At 45.0% G+C, this 16,154-nt stretch overlaps 1 protein-coding gene across 1 annotated transcript; it reads left to right on the forward strand.

The window, feature by feature from the left end:
• Nucleotides 1-9,643: 9,643 nt before the first annotated feature.
• Nucleotides 9,644-15,768, forward strand: LOC136538230 (putative ABC1 protein At2g40090). Its single transcript, XM_066530222.1, has 11 exons — nucleotides 9,644-10,099; nucleotides 10,250-10,375; nucleotides 10,620-10,715; nucleotides 10,817-10,917; nucleotides 12,690-12,726; nucleotides 13,012-13,230; nucleotides 13,309-13,420; nucleotides 13,876-13,967; nucleotides 14,055-14,231; nucleotides 14,830-14,943; nucleotides 15,338-15,768. The coding sequence occupies exons 1-11, from the start codon at nucleotides 9,785-9,787 to the stop codon at nucleotides 15,536-15,538; spliced, it is 1,590 nt and encodes a 529-aa protein (XP_066386319.1). The 5' UTR covers nucleotides 9,644-9,784; the 3' UTR covers nucleotides 15,539-15,768.
• Nucleotides 15,769-16,154: the final 386 nt, after the last annotated feature.

Genomic DNA, 16,154 nt, shown 5'->3' on the forward strand with positions numbered 1-16,154 from the left:
ACTTGTATATAGTCTTGTTGGATTGCTCTTGACACTTGCACCCATTCTTCAAGATCATCTTCAACATATGAATTTCCTTGTTTTTCTTCTCTAACTCAACAAGGTTAGTTGTATATGCATTCACACCAATTTTATAGCATCTTTTACAACCATTACTAGTGGAGACATTAGAGTCTTCAGTTGCCTTAGGAGAAGTTGAAGTGCTAGCCCAAAGAGTACTATAGTTTAGCTCAAGATTTTGGTATTTTTCTTCCAAGTTTGTGAGGCTTTCTTGAGTTATACTCTTCTCATTCTTGAGGCTAGCTACTTGATCATTAACCGAGGAATGTTCCTTAGACAATTTTCTAATTGAGTCATTGGCTAAAGACAATTCTATGGTTAACTTCTCAACCTTCATCTTTTCCTCAGCGATAGATGCTTCAAGTGTAAGGTTTTTCTCTCTTTAGTGATTATATCTGCTTGCATCTCTAAGCATCTATCCCTCTTCTCTAATTTCTTCATTAGTGTTTTTATTTTAGTGAAGGCCTTTTTACCAAATTTCTTTATCATGGTTGCTTCAATTTCTTCTATGTTCTCATCATAACTATCATACTCATCACTAGAGGGATTGGGTGTAACATGTACCTTCTCTCCCTTAGCCATGAGGCAAGTTGGAGTGTAGTAGTTGTTGTCGATGATGTTGGAGAAGAGCTTCGGTGATGAAGATAGGTTGGGAAAGAGTTTTGGTGGTGAAGTTGAGTTAGGAAAGATCATGGTCGGTGAGGAAGAGTGGTGGATGGCGATGTTTGTGGCTCCCTTCTTCTTCTTCTTCTCATTATCATTTGAGTCACTATCATTTGACTCCCATTCTTCCCTAAGATGAGCTTCACCTCTCTTCTTGCCTTTGTTCTTCTTGTTTTCATCCTTATCGTGCTTGTGCTTCTTCTCATTAGGATAATCGGCTATAAAGTGACCGGTTTGACCACATCCATAACAAAACCTCTTTTTGTACCTTCTCTTTTCATCACCATAGGTCTTGCGGTTGCTCTTCTTTTTCATAAACTTTCAAAGATTTCTAATCACAAATGCAACCTCTACATTAGAATTTTCTTCTCCACTTGAGGAATCATCCTTCACTTTCGTCTTCTTCTCTTGACTTGAACCTTGACCTTCATGTTGTTGAGTTGCTTTAAGGGTTGCATTCTTGTTGTATCCCATTGCATTAGGATTTTGATTGTGAGCATTGATTGCATCTTCATCTAGACACTCATGATGCTTGAGTTTTGAAAGAACTTCTTGGGGTGTCATCTCATCATAACTGGGCCTTTCCATGATCACGGACGCCAGCATGTTGTTCTTGGCTCTGTAGGTTCTCAACATCTTTCTAGCAACCTTGTTGTCATCCCATTCGGTGCTACCAAGAGCTCTTATGCGGTTGACCAATGCCATAAGCCTATCAAATATGGATTGTGTTGTTTCATTTTGCAAGAACACAAATTTTTCCAATTCACCATGAAGTAACTCAATGTTGCCTTTTCTCATACTCCTATCTCCTTCAAATGACACTTTCAAAGTATCCCAAATTTGCTTTGCACTCTCCATTCAATTCACCTTTCTAAACTCATCCGGAGCTAGGCTTGGCACAAGCAATGCTACAGCTTGTGTATTTTGATGGAGATTGTGCACTTCTTCTAGGGTTATCTCTCTATCTTCATCGGTAGGAATCATCACACCAACATCCATAACTTCCCAAAGTCTTGTGGCAATGAGATGCATCTTCATCTTGTAAGACCAATCGGTGTATCTTGTTCCATCAAAGTGAGGTGGCTTGCTAATGTTGACGGAAGGAGTATGTAGAGGTGAACCTTTGATGAGTTGTCTATAGTCGAAGTTCATGTTTGAATATATTCCCTTTCCATGAGCATGCTCACTGGCTCCAATATCACTAGCGACATCTTTGTTTGCTTCATTCTTGCCACTTGTTTTATCATTCTTGCCACTTATTGCATCATCAACCTTCTTGCTCAATTCTTCTTTCATCTTGCTCATCTCATCTTGCATCTTCTTCATTTCATCTTGGAAGAACTTGACATGAGCAGCCATCAACTCTTCAACTATTTTCTTGGCCATCTCGGCGGCATCGGCTTGCATCTTGTCGGACTCCGATATTGTTTCTTCTCACGCGGTGAAGCGCTAAAAGAAGACCTTGCTCCGATACCAATTGAAATGATCTAACAATGCCTAGAGGGGGGGGTGAATAGGCGTATCTAAAAATTAACAGCAAACGCTAAGTTCAAATTTGTTAGTCAATGTCGGAAGTCCTGACAGTTTGGGTCAGAACTCCCAATGCCGTCAGAAGTTTTGGTACAAACTGTCAGAAGTCCCGATGCCTACTTGAACTATAAAAGCAATGCCAAATTCAACTTTGTGGATAAATAATCTTACAACCCCACTTCCTAGTGGTTTGGTGAAGATGTTGGGTCACTTCCTAGACGCCGAAATGCCTCCAAACCATAGATCGAGTCCAAACCCTAAAATGAAGTTCAGGAGAGAGAGACAAACAAATACAAGTAATCTCAAGCAAACACAACAACAAGCACACGGGACACAAGGATTTATCTCGAGGTTCGGCAACCCCACAAAGGAGCTCCTATGTCCTAGTTGTTGAGGTAACCACAAAGGTAGGAGTCTCTTTCACCTCCTTGCCTCTCTCAAAGCAACCACAAAGGTCACTTGAACTTTCCACTAAGAAATCAAGGGTAATACAAACTTCCCAAAGCTCTTCCACAAGATGGAATCACTTGGGCAATGCCTAGCCAGCTAGGGGCAAAGCCCCAAGAGTAATAGACACAAATCCAACCAGCTTGATGAAGAAATCAAGTGCTCAAGCGTGCCAAAGTGATTCTCTCACTTAATCCACCCTCCTTTCACTCAAATCCCTAAGGGAATCGAAGATTGGAGCAAAGGGGAGAGGAGAGGGGTGCCTTGAATGCTTGAGAGCTGTTTTTTAGACGAAGGTGCATGAGCAGTGAATCAGTGAATCCCTAGTTAGAAGTGCGGAGAGGGCTATTTATACTCATAGTAGAAATCTAATTGTTTAGATCTACGTCGGAAGTCCCGACATAGATCTTGGGACTTCCGACTGTCGGGACTCCTGACGTACGTCAGGACTTCCAGCGGGCGCAGTCAGCCGGCCAGCAAAACCCTAGGTGTCGGGACTCCCGATTTGGGTTGGGACTTCCGACGGCCACGGTCACCGCGCAGGCTAAGTGACTGGGCATCAGGCTCGCCCATGAGTCGTGACTTTCGACTATCGGGAGTTCCTGGCATACGTCGGGACTTCCGACACCAACAGTCACTAAAAATATTCTACGTGCTCGTGGAGTGCTAGAGTGTCTCTCTTTTGATTTTATTTTTATGCTTGAGCACTCTATCTTCCTTAGGTCAACTAAGTTTGCATCCCTCTTTATAGTGCGGCGGATCCTAAACTCAAAAGCAAAATATAAAACCCTTGGAGAGCGCTTTGAGTTCGTCCGCCTTTAAAACTTCAAGAATTGAGGGATACCATTTCATCTTTATCAAATCTTTGAATCTTTCATGGGACTAATAGCTATGACATATCTCATTAAGATCACATTAGTCCCTAATTTGGATGTCATCAATACACCAAAACCCACATAGGGGGTAAATGCACTTTCAATCTCCCCATTTTTTATAATTGATGACAACCAACTTAGGCTTTTATAAGAATGAATGAATTTAAAGCTTTTGAAACCCAAGATTTATGAAGAGCTCCCCCTTGATGTATGCATGAAATTAAATTTCAATTAGAATCATCTGTACATGATTTGCATACATCAAGACAAAAGCTCCCCCTAAATTTTGCAATCCGTGGGGGTGCAACAAGTGTGTGTGAACTAATATATATCTGTGAAGAGATACAATATGACATGTTATATTCACACAACAAGTAAAAGAGAATATGATGGCCAAGATTTCAAAGTAGAAACTTGAAGCAACACATGGCCATCCAAAATAACATCCACCATCACAAGTAGAGACAAGCACAAGCTAATAAGGTAGATAGATAACCATTACTTGTCCTACAATCATGCATCACAAACACATATATATATAGTTGTCCATCACATATTAGCCACACATGACATAGTTCATACAACCTAAAGGTCTTAAAGTCTCAAAACAAAGTGAAGATAGATCAAAGCCTAACACCCCCCCTTTGTCAACAAGTGCCAAAAGGGGTAGGCCGCGTGAAGAAATGACTACTCGTCCTCGTAGTCCTCATCATCATCTTGGTCACCATTATCACCACCATCGTCGTTGGCATCATTATCCTCCTCCTCCATGTAGTCCTCATCTTCTTCAGTAGCCTTGCTCTTGACATGAGGGCGAGAAGCAGCATCATCCTCATATACCGCATAAGCCTCATCATAGAGTGCCAAAGGATCATGGGGAGGCACAAATGGTGGCGGAGGAGAAGACTCAATACCAGCCTGCTGTTCCAAACGATAGAGTCTCTCTTGCATGTCATGCTCACATTGAGCACTAGCACAACATTGTCCAAACATGTAGGTCATGAGGAACTTGAACTTGTTGGGCTTCTTACCAAAGGAGGAAGAAGAGAGTGGCTCGACACTAGAAGAGCAAGCAACAACAGGTGGTGAAGTAGCACGACAAGAGCGAGAACCCAAAGCACCTTTGCCTTTGGCTTGGGCTGCATTAGCCTTCTTCCTTAGTTCTTTGGCAGCTGTGATAGATGTCTTGTTGGAGATCTTGAGGAGCTTGTGCTGAGTGTCTATGGGGAACCGGATGCCGGACACATTAGTCCCTAATTTAGATGTCATCAATACACCAAAACCCACATAGGGGGCAAGTGCACTTTCAAAAACGATAAAACCTAGGAGCATACCCCTTGGGACCCCGAAAACACACTTCTCGGGGTTGAGCTATATGACGTTTGCTCAGAGTTTTGTGAAGGTTTGTTCTAGGTCGGCTATGACCTGGTTAGCCTATTTGGATTTGACCATGATGTCATCCACGTAGGCCTCAATGGTTCGCCCGATGAGGTCCCCAAAATACTTGAGCATGCAACGCTGGTACGTAGCCCCCACGTTTTTAGACCGAACGACATTGTGACGTAGCAGAACGATCCGAATGGGGTGATGAAAGATGTCACGAGCTGGTCGGACTCTTTCATCGTGATTTGATGGTACTCGGAGTACGCATCAAGGAAGCAAAGGGTTTCACACCCTGAGGTTGAGTCGACTACTTGGTCTACGTGTGGCAAAGGAAATGGATCCTTTGGACACGCTTTGTTGAGACCCGTGTAGTCAACACACGTTCTCCATTTCTCACTCTTTTTCGTACAAGAACGTGATTGGCTAACCACTTGGGGTGGTATACTTCCTTGATGAACTTGACCACCAAAAGCTTTGCAATCTCCTCGCCAATCGCCCTACATTTCTCCTTGTCGAAGCGACATAGGCACTGCTTCACCGGCTTAGAGCCTGGCCTGATCTTCAAGGGGTGCTCGGTGACTTCTCTCGGAATGCCTGGCATGTCTAAGGGTTTCCACATAAATATGTCTCTATTGGCGCGGACAAAGTCGATGAGCGCACTTTCCTATTCGGAGGAAAACATGGTGCCAATGCGCACCACTTTGCCCTTGGAGCCACTAGGGTCTATGAAGATCATGAGGTAGCCATCCAGTGTTGGAAAGCCATTGTCCTTCCCCTCGGCGTCGTCTACAGCCGACTTGGGGTCCCTCCTATGCTCCCCTTTGTTGGAGCCTCCGGGCAAGAACCGCTTCATGAGGCCGGAGTCCTTGTATAGATGCCTGATGGGGAAGGCATGGTTCGGGCATGGCCCTTCGAATAGCTTCTCAAAGTGGTTTGGGGTACCCTCAGCGGGCTTCCGACCCCCCTTGTGGTCGGTAGTGGCCATGAGCGAGCCCTCGCACCGCTGCTTTGTTCTTCTTGCTTGGACGGTTGGAGGTGCCTTCACCAGTGTCCTCGTCTCGCTTTACCTTGCCCTTGAGGCGATCAAAGATCGCTCCGACCGCCTCCTCGCCCGAGGCATGGCTGGTATCAATGTCGAAGAGCTCCTTGGTGGTTCACGGGCCCTTACGTCCTAGCTTATGGACTAGGGACTCGCAAGTGGTCCTAGACAGGAAAGCTCCTATGACGTCGGTGTCGGCAACGTTGGGCAGCTCGTTGCATTACTGAGAGAAGCATTGGATGTACCCACGAAGGGTTTCTTTGGTCTTCTATCGGTAGTTTTTTAGATCCCATGGGTTCTCGAGACACGCGTATGTGCCCTGGAAGTTTCCCACGAAGATTTCTTTCAGGTCCGCCCAACTTTGGATTCTGTTGGGCGGAAGGTGTTCCAACCACGTTCGCGCCGAATCGACCAGGAACAATGGAAGGTTGTGGATAATGAAATCATCATTATCCGCTCCACTGGCTTGGCAAGCAAGCCGATAATCCTCGAGCCATAGTCTAGGGTTCATTTCTCTAGAGTATTTCGGGATGTCGGTCGGTGGTCGGTATCGTGGTGGGAAGACGACGTTGAGTATGTGTCGGCCGAAGGCCTAAGGTCCTAGCAAGTTGGGGCTTGGGCTTCGGTCCTCGCCGCTGTCGTAGCGTTCGCCACGATGAGGGTGGTAGCCGCAGCTAGCCCCACTACCTCGCATCGCTGCGGGCACGCTTGCGGGCATCAAGGGTGTCACACGCATCACGATGGTGGCCGAGACGCTCATGCACCGAGATCGCGGTACATGGCCAGCCACCTTGCGGCGCCTGGTGGACTAAAGCATCCTTGTCGGGTCGTTCTGAGGGCGTGCGCTGGCTGGCGTCGAGCTCACATCGTTGGGACAGCGAGCTCTCGGCCTGCTGCGCCGCTGGACGCTCGAGTAGCGTGCGAATCTCGCGATGGGCCCGATGATCCTTGGGCGTCGCGGGCCCTGGAAGCCCTCGGATCAAGGCCGCCGCCGCAGCGATGTTCTGGCTCACCCGGATGAAGTGTGGGAGGGCTTCATCATCCTCGATGATCCTCCGGTTCACGTCGCGGGCCATGGCGCGCGCACGCCCACCGTCTCCATGGCGCTCGATCTCTCACTCGAGCTCTGCGCATTCCTGCTCGAGCTGGAGTCGTGCTTCCTTGAGCTCTTGGTGCTAGGCCTTCAGCTGCCCTACCCACAGGTGAGGTGGGCCCCCTGCATCCCTCTTGACCTCATCGTCGAAGTCGTTCATTGGGGTAGCCTCTCCCTTATGGATGCTTTCGACGTGTCCCTTGGGGGTACCTACCATAAAATATTCATGAGAGGGATGATGGCTCCCCCTGCTAGAGTCAGAGCTAGAGGGCGACTTCGATTCTCCTGTGAGAAGGTCGTGGAAAGATTTCACGACATATTCGGTCATCCCCATGAACTCGTCGTTCGCAGGGGATGGAGGAGTGTGTTGCGCCACAAGGTGGCCAACAGTCTCTGCGGTGTTGCGGAGACCGGACGGGAGCGCTGTCGGGGCGCTTTGGATGGGTATTCTGGAGAGAGCGGCTCTTCTCTGGCAAGCTACACCATGACATTGGCTAACGAGAAGGTGAGGTGGCACAGGTCCTCCCGGGATGGTCGAGGTCCTAGGAAGGTGCTGAGCTGGCGCTCTAATCTCTTGTAGTCAAAGCCGAGGAGCTGGTCGTTCTCGGGGGCGCGGGACTCCGGTGCATGCAGCTGTAGCTCCTCAAGCATCTCGGTGATCGTGTCGAGGTCAGCGGAGTGGAGAGGTTGGACGGCGGCGGGAGCCTGTGCCAACTCTTCCTCCGTTGTGATGATGAAGTCCAGGTCCCCAAAGCGCACGTGCGCGCCCGGGACCCAGCTGACGCCGTGACTGGCCATCCGAGACATGAGGTGGACGTCGAGATGCGCAAAAGACCCCTACCTGGCATGCCAACTATCGGTGTTTCGAGTTACCACCGACGAGTAAATTTCTAATATTGCGTGTCTGGCTCGGATGGTACGCTTAGAGGACATGAGGTTTATACGGGTTCGGGTAGAAAGTCCATACGTCCAGTTCGTTGCTGCTATTCATGTTACTAGCAATGCATGTTTGTAGTAGGGGGTATAAATAGGCGAGAGAGAGAAATGATCCCAAGTCTCTGGTGGAAAGAGTGAACGGGTGCTGAGAGCTCGATCGCTGCTCAGTCGTGTGTTCATGTCGTGTTCTTGTGTGTTTATCTCGTGTTCTTATCGGTTCGGGGTGATTCGATCGGTCCTCGATGGGTCCATCTCCTCCATGGGACGCCCTACTTTCCCTTTTATAGGCTAAGGGAAAGCACGGGTTACAGCGGAGAAAAAGAAAAGAATCAGAGGGAGAAGAAGTCCTTCAGGATCGCTGGGTCCTTTTTCTCCTTCATGCGGGTCCCGCCGACCCTGTAGATGTCAACAGGGGCATCTCCACGTCGTGGCCCTGTTTGTCACTGGCGCCACGCACAGGCGTCGTCTGCCGATCATGGCGTTCCATTCCATCTCGGCGGACGTCGTGATGAACTGACGTGTCTGTTAGCGTTCGTACAATGGTTAGACAGAACAGCACCGGCACGCCCGACGCTGTTCTTGATGTGAACCCTCAGGTATGGCCCGTCACGGCCACAGTTACATCGGGGCGTGCCGATCTCTTCCTTGGTATCAGAGTTTTGACCTAGGCCCATACGCCTGGACCTGGAGTGGTCGGTGGCGGTATGGTACTCCATCGGGCGAGGCAGAGCCCGCGACCTCGTGGTCGGGCGAGGCGGAGCCCTCCCCTAGAGGTCAGGTGAGGCGGAGCCCGCGCCTAGAGGTCGGACGAGGTGGAGCCCGGCCCTAGAGGTCGGATGAGGCGGATCCCGCGTACCTGTGGTCGGTTGGAGCTGTAGTCGCGCTCTTGACTGCTCGGATGAATCGATGTTGATGGTCGTTAGCTTCTTCTCTTCGGGTACCCTAGTATTGATCCTCGACACATGGGTAACGAACGTTTGTGATACACATATCAATGACAGATCCCTACGTAGTCCATGGATATTTTTATATCTCAACTCAATGCTTAACACGAGATTTATACAAATTTATCCGTTTCAACTTCACAAGAGTTACAACATGCTTGAAACCCACATCATAAACGGGTAACGAACGTTTGTGATACACATATCACAGATAGATCCCTACATAGTCCATGGATATTTTTATATCTCAACTCAATGCTGAACACAAGATTTATACAAATAAAAATGCTGCAATGTGTATATTTAGAGAACCTAATACGAGAGGATCTTAATTGGTCAATTCTTGCATTTGCTTGCCTAAAATAGAGCAAGAAGCAAGTAAGCTGCGTCTTGGAGTTATCCCAAGCAACTAAGCAAGATCTCTACTCCTCTGGGGCTAACTTAGAATAAACAAGTGATAAAAAAAACTTAGAATAAACAAAAAAAAGAACTCTACACCTGATTCCAGATGAGCCCTGTTATTTCAAATTTCAAAATAGATTTGGATTTCGAAGGTTTCAAAGAACCAGAATTCACCTCGACACATTTTCCTTTCAGAAGCACAATAAAAATTGAGCAATTGACCTTTGAGAACTGTGGCAGCGAGGCGTCGGTATAAACACGGACGGATCGCGCGAATTCACGAATCCCGTCGGCAAGGAAAGCAGAACTCCCCGTCCCCGCTCCCCCAAACTGTTCGGACCGGACGCGTCTCTCCGAACTTCTTGCGGCGGAAGAAAGAGAAGCCGGGGAGAGGAGTCGCGGCTCCCGACACATGTGGCGGCGCGCGGCGACGGCGGCGCTGTCGCTTGGCGCCGGTGCCGGCGCGGTCGCGGTCGCCACCTCTGAGGACCCCGCCGCGACGCTCAAGGTCTGCGCGCACCTGCCTCCGCGCCTCCTCCGCGACTCCGTCACGGCCGCCACCGTCGCGTTCGACTACAAGTGGTCCCTCTGGGGCCTCGAGCCGGGCACCCCGGCGTGGCAGAGCGCCAGGCACCACGCTCACCTCCGCTCCGCCAACCGACTCCAGGAACTCTGCTTCCGCAACGGCGGCATCTACATCAAGCTCGGCCAGCACATCGCTCAGCTGGTTCGGAATTTGCCTCTGCTGGGCTTGTTTTTAGTGATGCGTGTGATTCAATTGTAGAATGACGTTGAAACGATCATTCTCTGATTGGTGATTGCCTATGACAAAACTTGATATTTTGCCTGTTGGCGTGTTTATTTTTGCTTGTTTTAGGAGTATGTCGTGCCGGAGGAGTACGTGCAGACAATGAGGGAATCGATGCTGAAGAGGTGCCCGGTCTCATCGTACGAGCAGGTCCGCGGGGTGTTTGCCAAGGATCTCGGTGAATCGCCAGAAACTGTAAGTGTCTTGTCTGCGTCCTCTTTGCATTACTGTTTTGAGCAGTACAACTGCTTGTAGAAAGGCTGCAGGAGCTGAAGTGCTGAGCAAATTACTGATGGTGTATTATTGATCTTATATGTTTAGCGGCCCCAAAGCTCTGATGCTAGCGTCAAATAATGGATTTGCCGACCAGAGCACAGCATGTTGACTTGGGAAAATTCTGACCTTAATTTTTCCTTTTCTCCTTTCTTTTTGTGTGTAGGTTTTTGCAGAATTTGATCCTGTCCCACTTGCAAGTGCTTCCCTTGCACAAGTCCATGCTGCCCGAACTCACGATGGGCAAAAAGTTGCTGTTAAGGTTGGGTTTTAAGGAACAATCGTGGTCTCCCTGAATAGCAGTAGAGGTTAAACTAACCTTGTTTTCTTCCTCACATTGTATCCTCCTATCTTGATATCCAGGTTCAGCATGACCACCTCAGGGATACTGGTGTTGTAGATATAGCCACTGTGGATTTGTTAGTGAATGCTCTGCATTATATTTTCCCTACATTTGACTACAGGTATTACTTGTGAATGGTAGCATCTTTCTCTTGTTATCTTGTTTGGTTTCTTGTGTTTGATTTTTAGCAATGTGCACAAACCGGTAGCAAGAGAAAGCACACCCTAGAGGATTGTCATCACTGTTAGTCAAACAAGGTGGTAAATTTCCTGAATTTACTTGCTTTACAGCTTTAATTATCAATTTGAAATTGAAATTTTGGTCTCCAAGCCCCCAGGTTATCCAGTCAGCACACAATTGAGGACATGTTTGGTGTTCTTCGTAGAAGGATACAACAACAACAACAAAGCCTGTCAGTCCCAAACAAGTTGGGGTAGGCTAGAGTTGAAACCCACCAAGAGCCTCTTGTCACGGTTCAGGCACTTCAATAGCTGCTTTTCAAGCACTCCTATTGAAACATAGATCTCTAGGTATATCCCAAACTTTCAAATCTTTTTTTATTGCCTTCTCCCCATGTCAATTTCGGTCTATCTCTACCTCTCCTTACATTATTAGCTTGGCTTAGGACTCCACAATGCACTGGTGCCTCTGAAGGTCTCCTTTGGACATGACCAAACCACCTCAACCGATGTTGGACAAGCTTTTCTTCAATTGGTGCTACCCCTAGGCGGTCACTTATATCATCGTTTCTGACTCGGTCCATTCTTGTGTGACCACAAATCCATCGCAACATACACATTTTTTCAACACTCAGTTGTTGAACATGTCGAAACTTTGTAGGCCAACATTCTGCTCCATACAACATAGTCGGTCTAATCGCCGTTCTATAAAACTTGCCTTTTAACTTTTGTGGCACCCTCTTGTCATAAAGAATGCCAGAAGCTTGTCGCCACTTGATCCACCCTGCTTTGATTCTATGGCCAACGTCCGCATCAATATCTTAATTCTTCCATAGCATCGATCCTATATAACGAAAGATATCCTTCTTAGGCACTACTTGACCGTCCAAACTCACATCTCCCTCCTCCTGTGCAGCTCCGCCAAAGTCACATCTCATGTATTCGGTTTTAGTTTTGCTTAATCTAAAACCTTTAGACTCAAGAGTCTGCCGTCACAACTCTAATTTCCTATTTACTCCTGCCTGGCTTTCGTCCACTAACACTACATCATCAGCGAACAACATACACCAATGGATATCCCCTTGAATGTTCCTGGTAACCTCATTCATTACCAAAGCAAAGAGGTACGGGCTCAAGGCTGACTCTTGATGAAGTCCTATTTTAATCGGGAAGTAAGCTGTGTTACCATCATTTGTTCGAACACTAGTCACAGCATTGTTGTACATGTCCTTGATGAGGGTCACGTACTTTGATGGGACTGTGTTTGTCCAAAGCCTACCACATAACATTTCTTGGTATCTTGTCATAAGCCTTCTCCAAGTCAATGAAAATCATGTGTAGGTCCTTCTTCTGCTCTCTAAACCGCTCCATAACTTTTCTTATTAGGAAGATTGCTTCTGTGGTTGACCTTAGAGTAAATATTCCAGATTGGACAATGATATGTTTTACTATTTATGTAGTTCCTAATAGATACACGCGTATTCATCTGATTTTTAAGGCAGTCAGTTATATTTCGTGATCTTACATCAAGCTTGATATCTATTTGTATGTTGGAATACTTGGCCCTAGCTCTTCGTTGCATTGCCGGATTCGCATGCATAACTTAACCTAATGTTATGTCAATGTGACTGTAAATCCTTGATTGCAATGCTACTTGTTTAGTTTTCACGCAGAGTTCATTTTACATTATTGCCAAATAACTGCTTCCATGCAGGTGGTTAGTTGATGAAGTTCGAGAAAGTGCCCCTAAGGTACCTTCCTAGTCTTGCCTGGAAATATAAGTTCTTTGTGATTGACTCATGGATTTTATCTTTTTTTTTGTTTGTTACAAAATGAGTTAACCCTTTGTTCTCATCTGTCATAATTGTTGTCTATTAATGGCTATGATTGTCCCCTGTTAAAATTAAGTTTTGTGCTAGTCAATATTCTTTCCAATAGTATCTTCATTTCAAACTTGATTTTTATGCAATTTAGGGGGAATGAAAATAATAATAGAAAAATTGGAGCTGGTGCTAACTTGCTGTTATGATTCTCAGGAACTGGATTTCTTGAATGAGGCCAAAAACAGCGAAAAATGTTTGGATAACTTTAGAAGGTTGTCTCCTCAGGTTGCTGGTAGCATATATGCCCCCAAGGTTTATTGGAATCTCAGCACATCTAGAATTCTCACCATGGAGTTTATGGATGCCAAGGAGGTAACTGATGTTGATGGCATTAAATCAATTGGAGTTCACCCTGTTGATGTTTCAAACCTAGTAAGTTGCCACAGTACACCCATTTGATTAATCATGCCTGTGATATGTTACAAATACTCACCTCTTTTAGATGTCTAGGTCAGTAAAGCATTTGCTGAGATGATTTTCAAGCATGGTTTTGTTCATTGTGATCCCCATGCTGCCAATATGATGGTCCAACCAATGCCACAAGACAGCAGAAAACTTTTTGGTGAGAACCTTTATATCTAGCATCTCAAACTAAACCAAAGATGCATGTAGAATGCCTTTTACTTACTGAAACACATCGGATGTCGTTTGTCTGAAACATAACAATTCGACAAATAACTGAATGATTCTTCTATAGTTTGGTTTTTAAAGCAGTGCATGGTATTGATGTCTAGTTATTACGTAGATAACTAGCTGAGTTTCTCTATAAATAATGGCAGGTTGTTTCATCATGCCACAATAAAATATCCTCTACTGAGTGAGATGGAGATGTGTGAGATGTGCAAGTGTAGAAGTGGTTCTTTATTTTATAAGTCGTTCTTTCTATGTGGCAACACCACCTTTCTCTGTCCAACATTTTATATGTGTGGGATAGGTCATCCAAAGCATTATGATGGCTAAGTTTTTTTTTTTTGAAACTTAATGGCTAAGTTCCTAACAAATATCACTTCAATGTAGGTTGGAAGAGGCCACAACTAGTTCTTCTTGATCATGGACTTTACAAAGAGCTTGATTATAATACTAGGATAAACTACGCTTCTCTTTGGAAGGTAACAATGCTATTACAGTTTCCGGAGTATTTCTTTGATTACAAGTAGTTGGTACTAAATATTTTCTGTGACATTTGGTCAACTCAGGCGCTTGTTTTTGCCGATGCAAAAGCAATTAAGGAGAACAGTGTCAAACTGGGTGCTGGGGAGGATCTTCATGCACTCTTTGCTGGTGTTCTCACTATGAGGCCATGGAAAAGGGTGATTGACCCATCTCCTGATCATCTTGTCTTAGGAAAAAATACTGATTATTCAGAACTACAGGTATAGATGTTCTACAATTTTGTGTTCCCAATGGTCATCCATGGTACCATCGCAAATGCAATGATGCAAATGGACTATGTTGTTAAACAGTGTAACAGTATCTGTAGGGCCATGAGCTCATGAACCTAGCATGCAGTTCTAGAAAGACTCTGATATTGCTGATTGTGGTTTGATTGTTGTTCATCAAATTAACAGGTCTTTGAATCTTAACATGATCAACAGATAGAAAACAGACTACAAACTTTACTTGAAATATATATAGCAGCCCACACTCTAAAATGGGATGAAAGGAATACATATTCCTTAGATAATGTTTTACTTGAAATCTAAACCTACTTCTCACGTCAAATATTAGGGTTTAAAGTCTTTGTTGTTCCCAATATAGAGTATATAGGCGGATATTCTCCTTGTTCATTAGTTATATTATTTTGTATTTTTATATTCTTTTCTTGCTTTTATAGCATGTATCCTAGTGTTAGATAATTGGACTTAGGTCCGTTTGTTAAGTTTTTTATTTTATAAACCTGTCAGTAGAGTCTTGTAGACATTGAGGTCCTTGGTATCTGTCCTTACTCGATTACTTATTCCTTGAGCCCAGAATTACGCCTCCTTGTATTTTACTGAGATCTCGGAGCTGCTGAGGAGATTACCGAGGGTTATATTGTTGATGCTTAAAACAAATGACTGTTTACGTGCAGTCAATCATGCCCTGGTAAGCGTTTGGAAGTGCTAGCAATCTAGTTAAATATATTTCTTCTCGTTTTTCTATTCTAGAATATAAATGTTTGGGTCTGCTACTTTCATTACTAAATTGCTTTTCCTTTCACTTTTCTATAGCCACTGCTTTTAACATTATAGATGCTACTTGGGCTTGGAATTTCTGTAGCGTGGGCAGTAATCAGCAATTGATTACAGAGGATAAATATGCATTTTTTTTTTCTTTTTAAACAATTCTAATAGCCTATCACTATGCATGCTTTTCCCTTTATATGCCAAGGGTAAATTCAATCTTTACTCTTGTTTAAGTTTTATATTTGGAACTGGGATGTGAAAAACTAACGCAAATTGATTTGGCCCCATTGTTAACTTGTGACCTCCTTTGACAGGTTGGAGGCACTTCCTTGGAGTCGTTTATGATCATTGGACGGGTATCTTCTGAAGCTGTGCTGGAGGCTAAAAGGATGAACAGAAGGTCCTTTCTAGATGGATTGGTGATATGGCTGGAGGAAGTCCTGCTGGAAGCTCGATTCTTTAGTTTGAAGCTGATGCTATGTGTTATGCAACTTAGGAAGTTGTTGCCTGGCTAAAAGCAGTTAGGCGTATCAGCAGCATTTTTTGACCGGTAGAACTGCGAAGTTGACATCTAGTTCCATATCTTTTTGAGAGCGAAACTTGCATTTTGCTTAGAAGATTGCCATTCTTTTCGTATACATAATTCTTTTGTTGACCATTGTCTCACCATGATTGGTCATTTTGCATGATCGATACTTGATACCTTCATTCTGATGGGTGAATACAAGTATACATAAACTGCTGCCGTGGACAAATGTAAGAGCAAAACTGTTTTTTGGAAGGGAATCAACATTGTTACGGAGTAAATTTGATTCGATGAGAAAATTAACTGCAGATTATTAATTTTTCTTTTTCACTCTGCAATCTCTGTACTTTTACAATGAAGCACTAATTCAGGGGGGTTGCAGACTGCGGCTGCCTAACTTTTTATGATGAATCAAGAACAATTCAAGAAGGCAACTGTGCAAAGCGAGGTTGGTTATCTTTGCCGTGCATCCGTGGTCGAGGGAAATGGTCCGGGATGGCAGCAACAGAAGAAAAAGACGTTTTTTCTTAAGTTATTAAAAAAGTTTCATCTTGGACCAATTTTTTATATAGAATAATACATTAACATATACTAGAAATAGCTTT

This window comes from Miscanthus floridulus, chromosome 2 (genome assembly GCF_019320115.1).
Source record: "Miscanthus floridulus cultivar M001 chromosome 2, ASM1932011v1, whole genome shotgun sequence".
In the NCBI taxonomy this organism is placed as follows: domain Eukaryota; kingdom Viridiplantae; phylum Streptophyta; class Magnoliopsida; order Poales; family Poaceae; genus Miscanthus; species Miscanthus floridulus.

Bases quoted from the DNA above. Each gene is read 5' to 3' on its own strand.
- LOC136538230 (XM_066530222.1), top strand. From the start codon at position 9,785: ATGTGGCGGCGCGCGGCGACGGCGGCGCTGTCGCTTGGCGCCGGTGCC. The intron at 10,918-12,689 runs GTATTACTTGTG...GCTTCCATGCAG, and splicing joins TTCCCTACATTTGACTACAG to GTGGTTAGTTGATGAAGTTC. The intron at 13,421-13,875 runs GTGAGAACCTTT...ACTTCAATGTAG, and splicing joins AGACAGCAGAAAACTTTTTG to GTTGGAAGAGGCCACAACTA.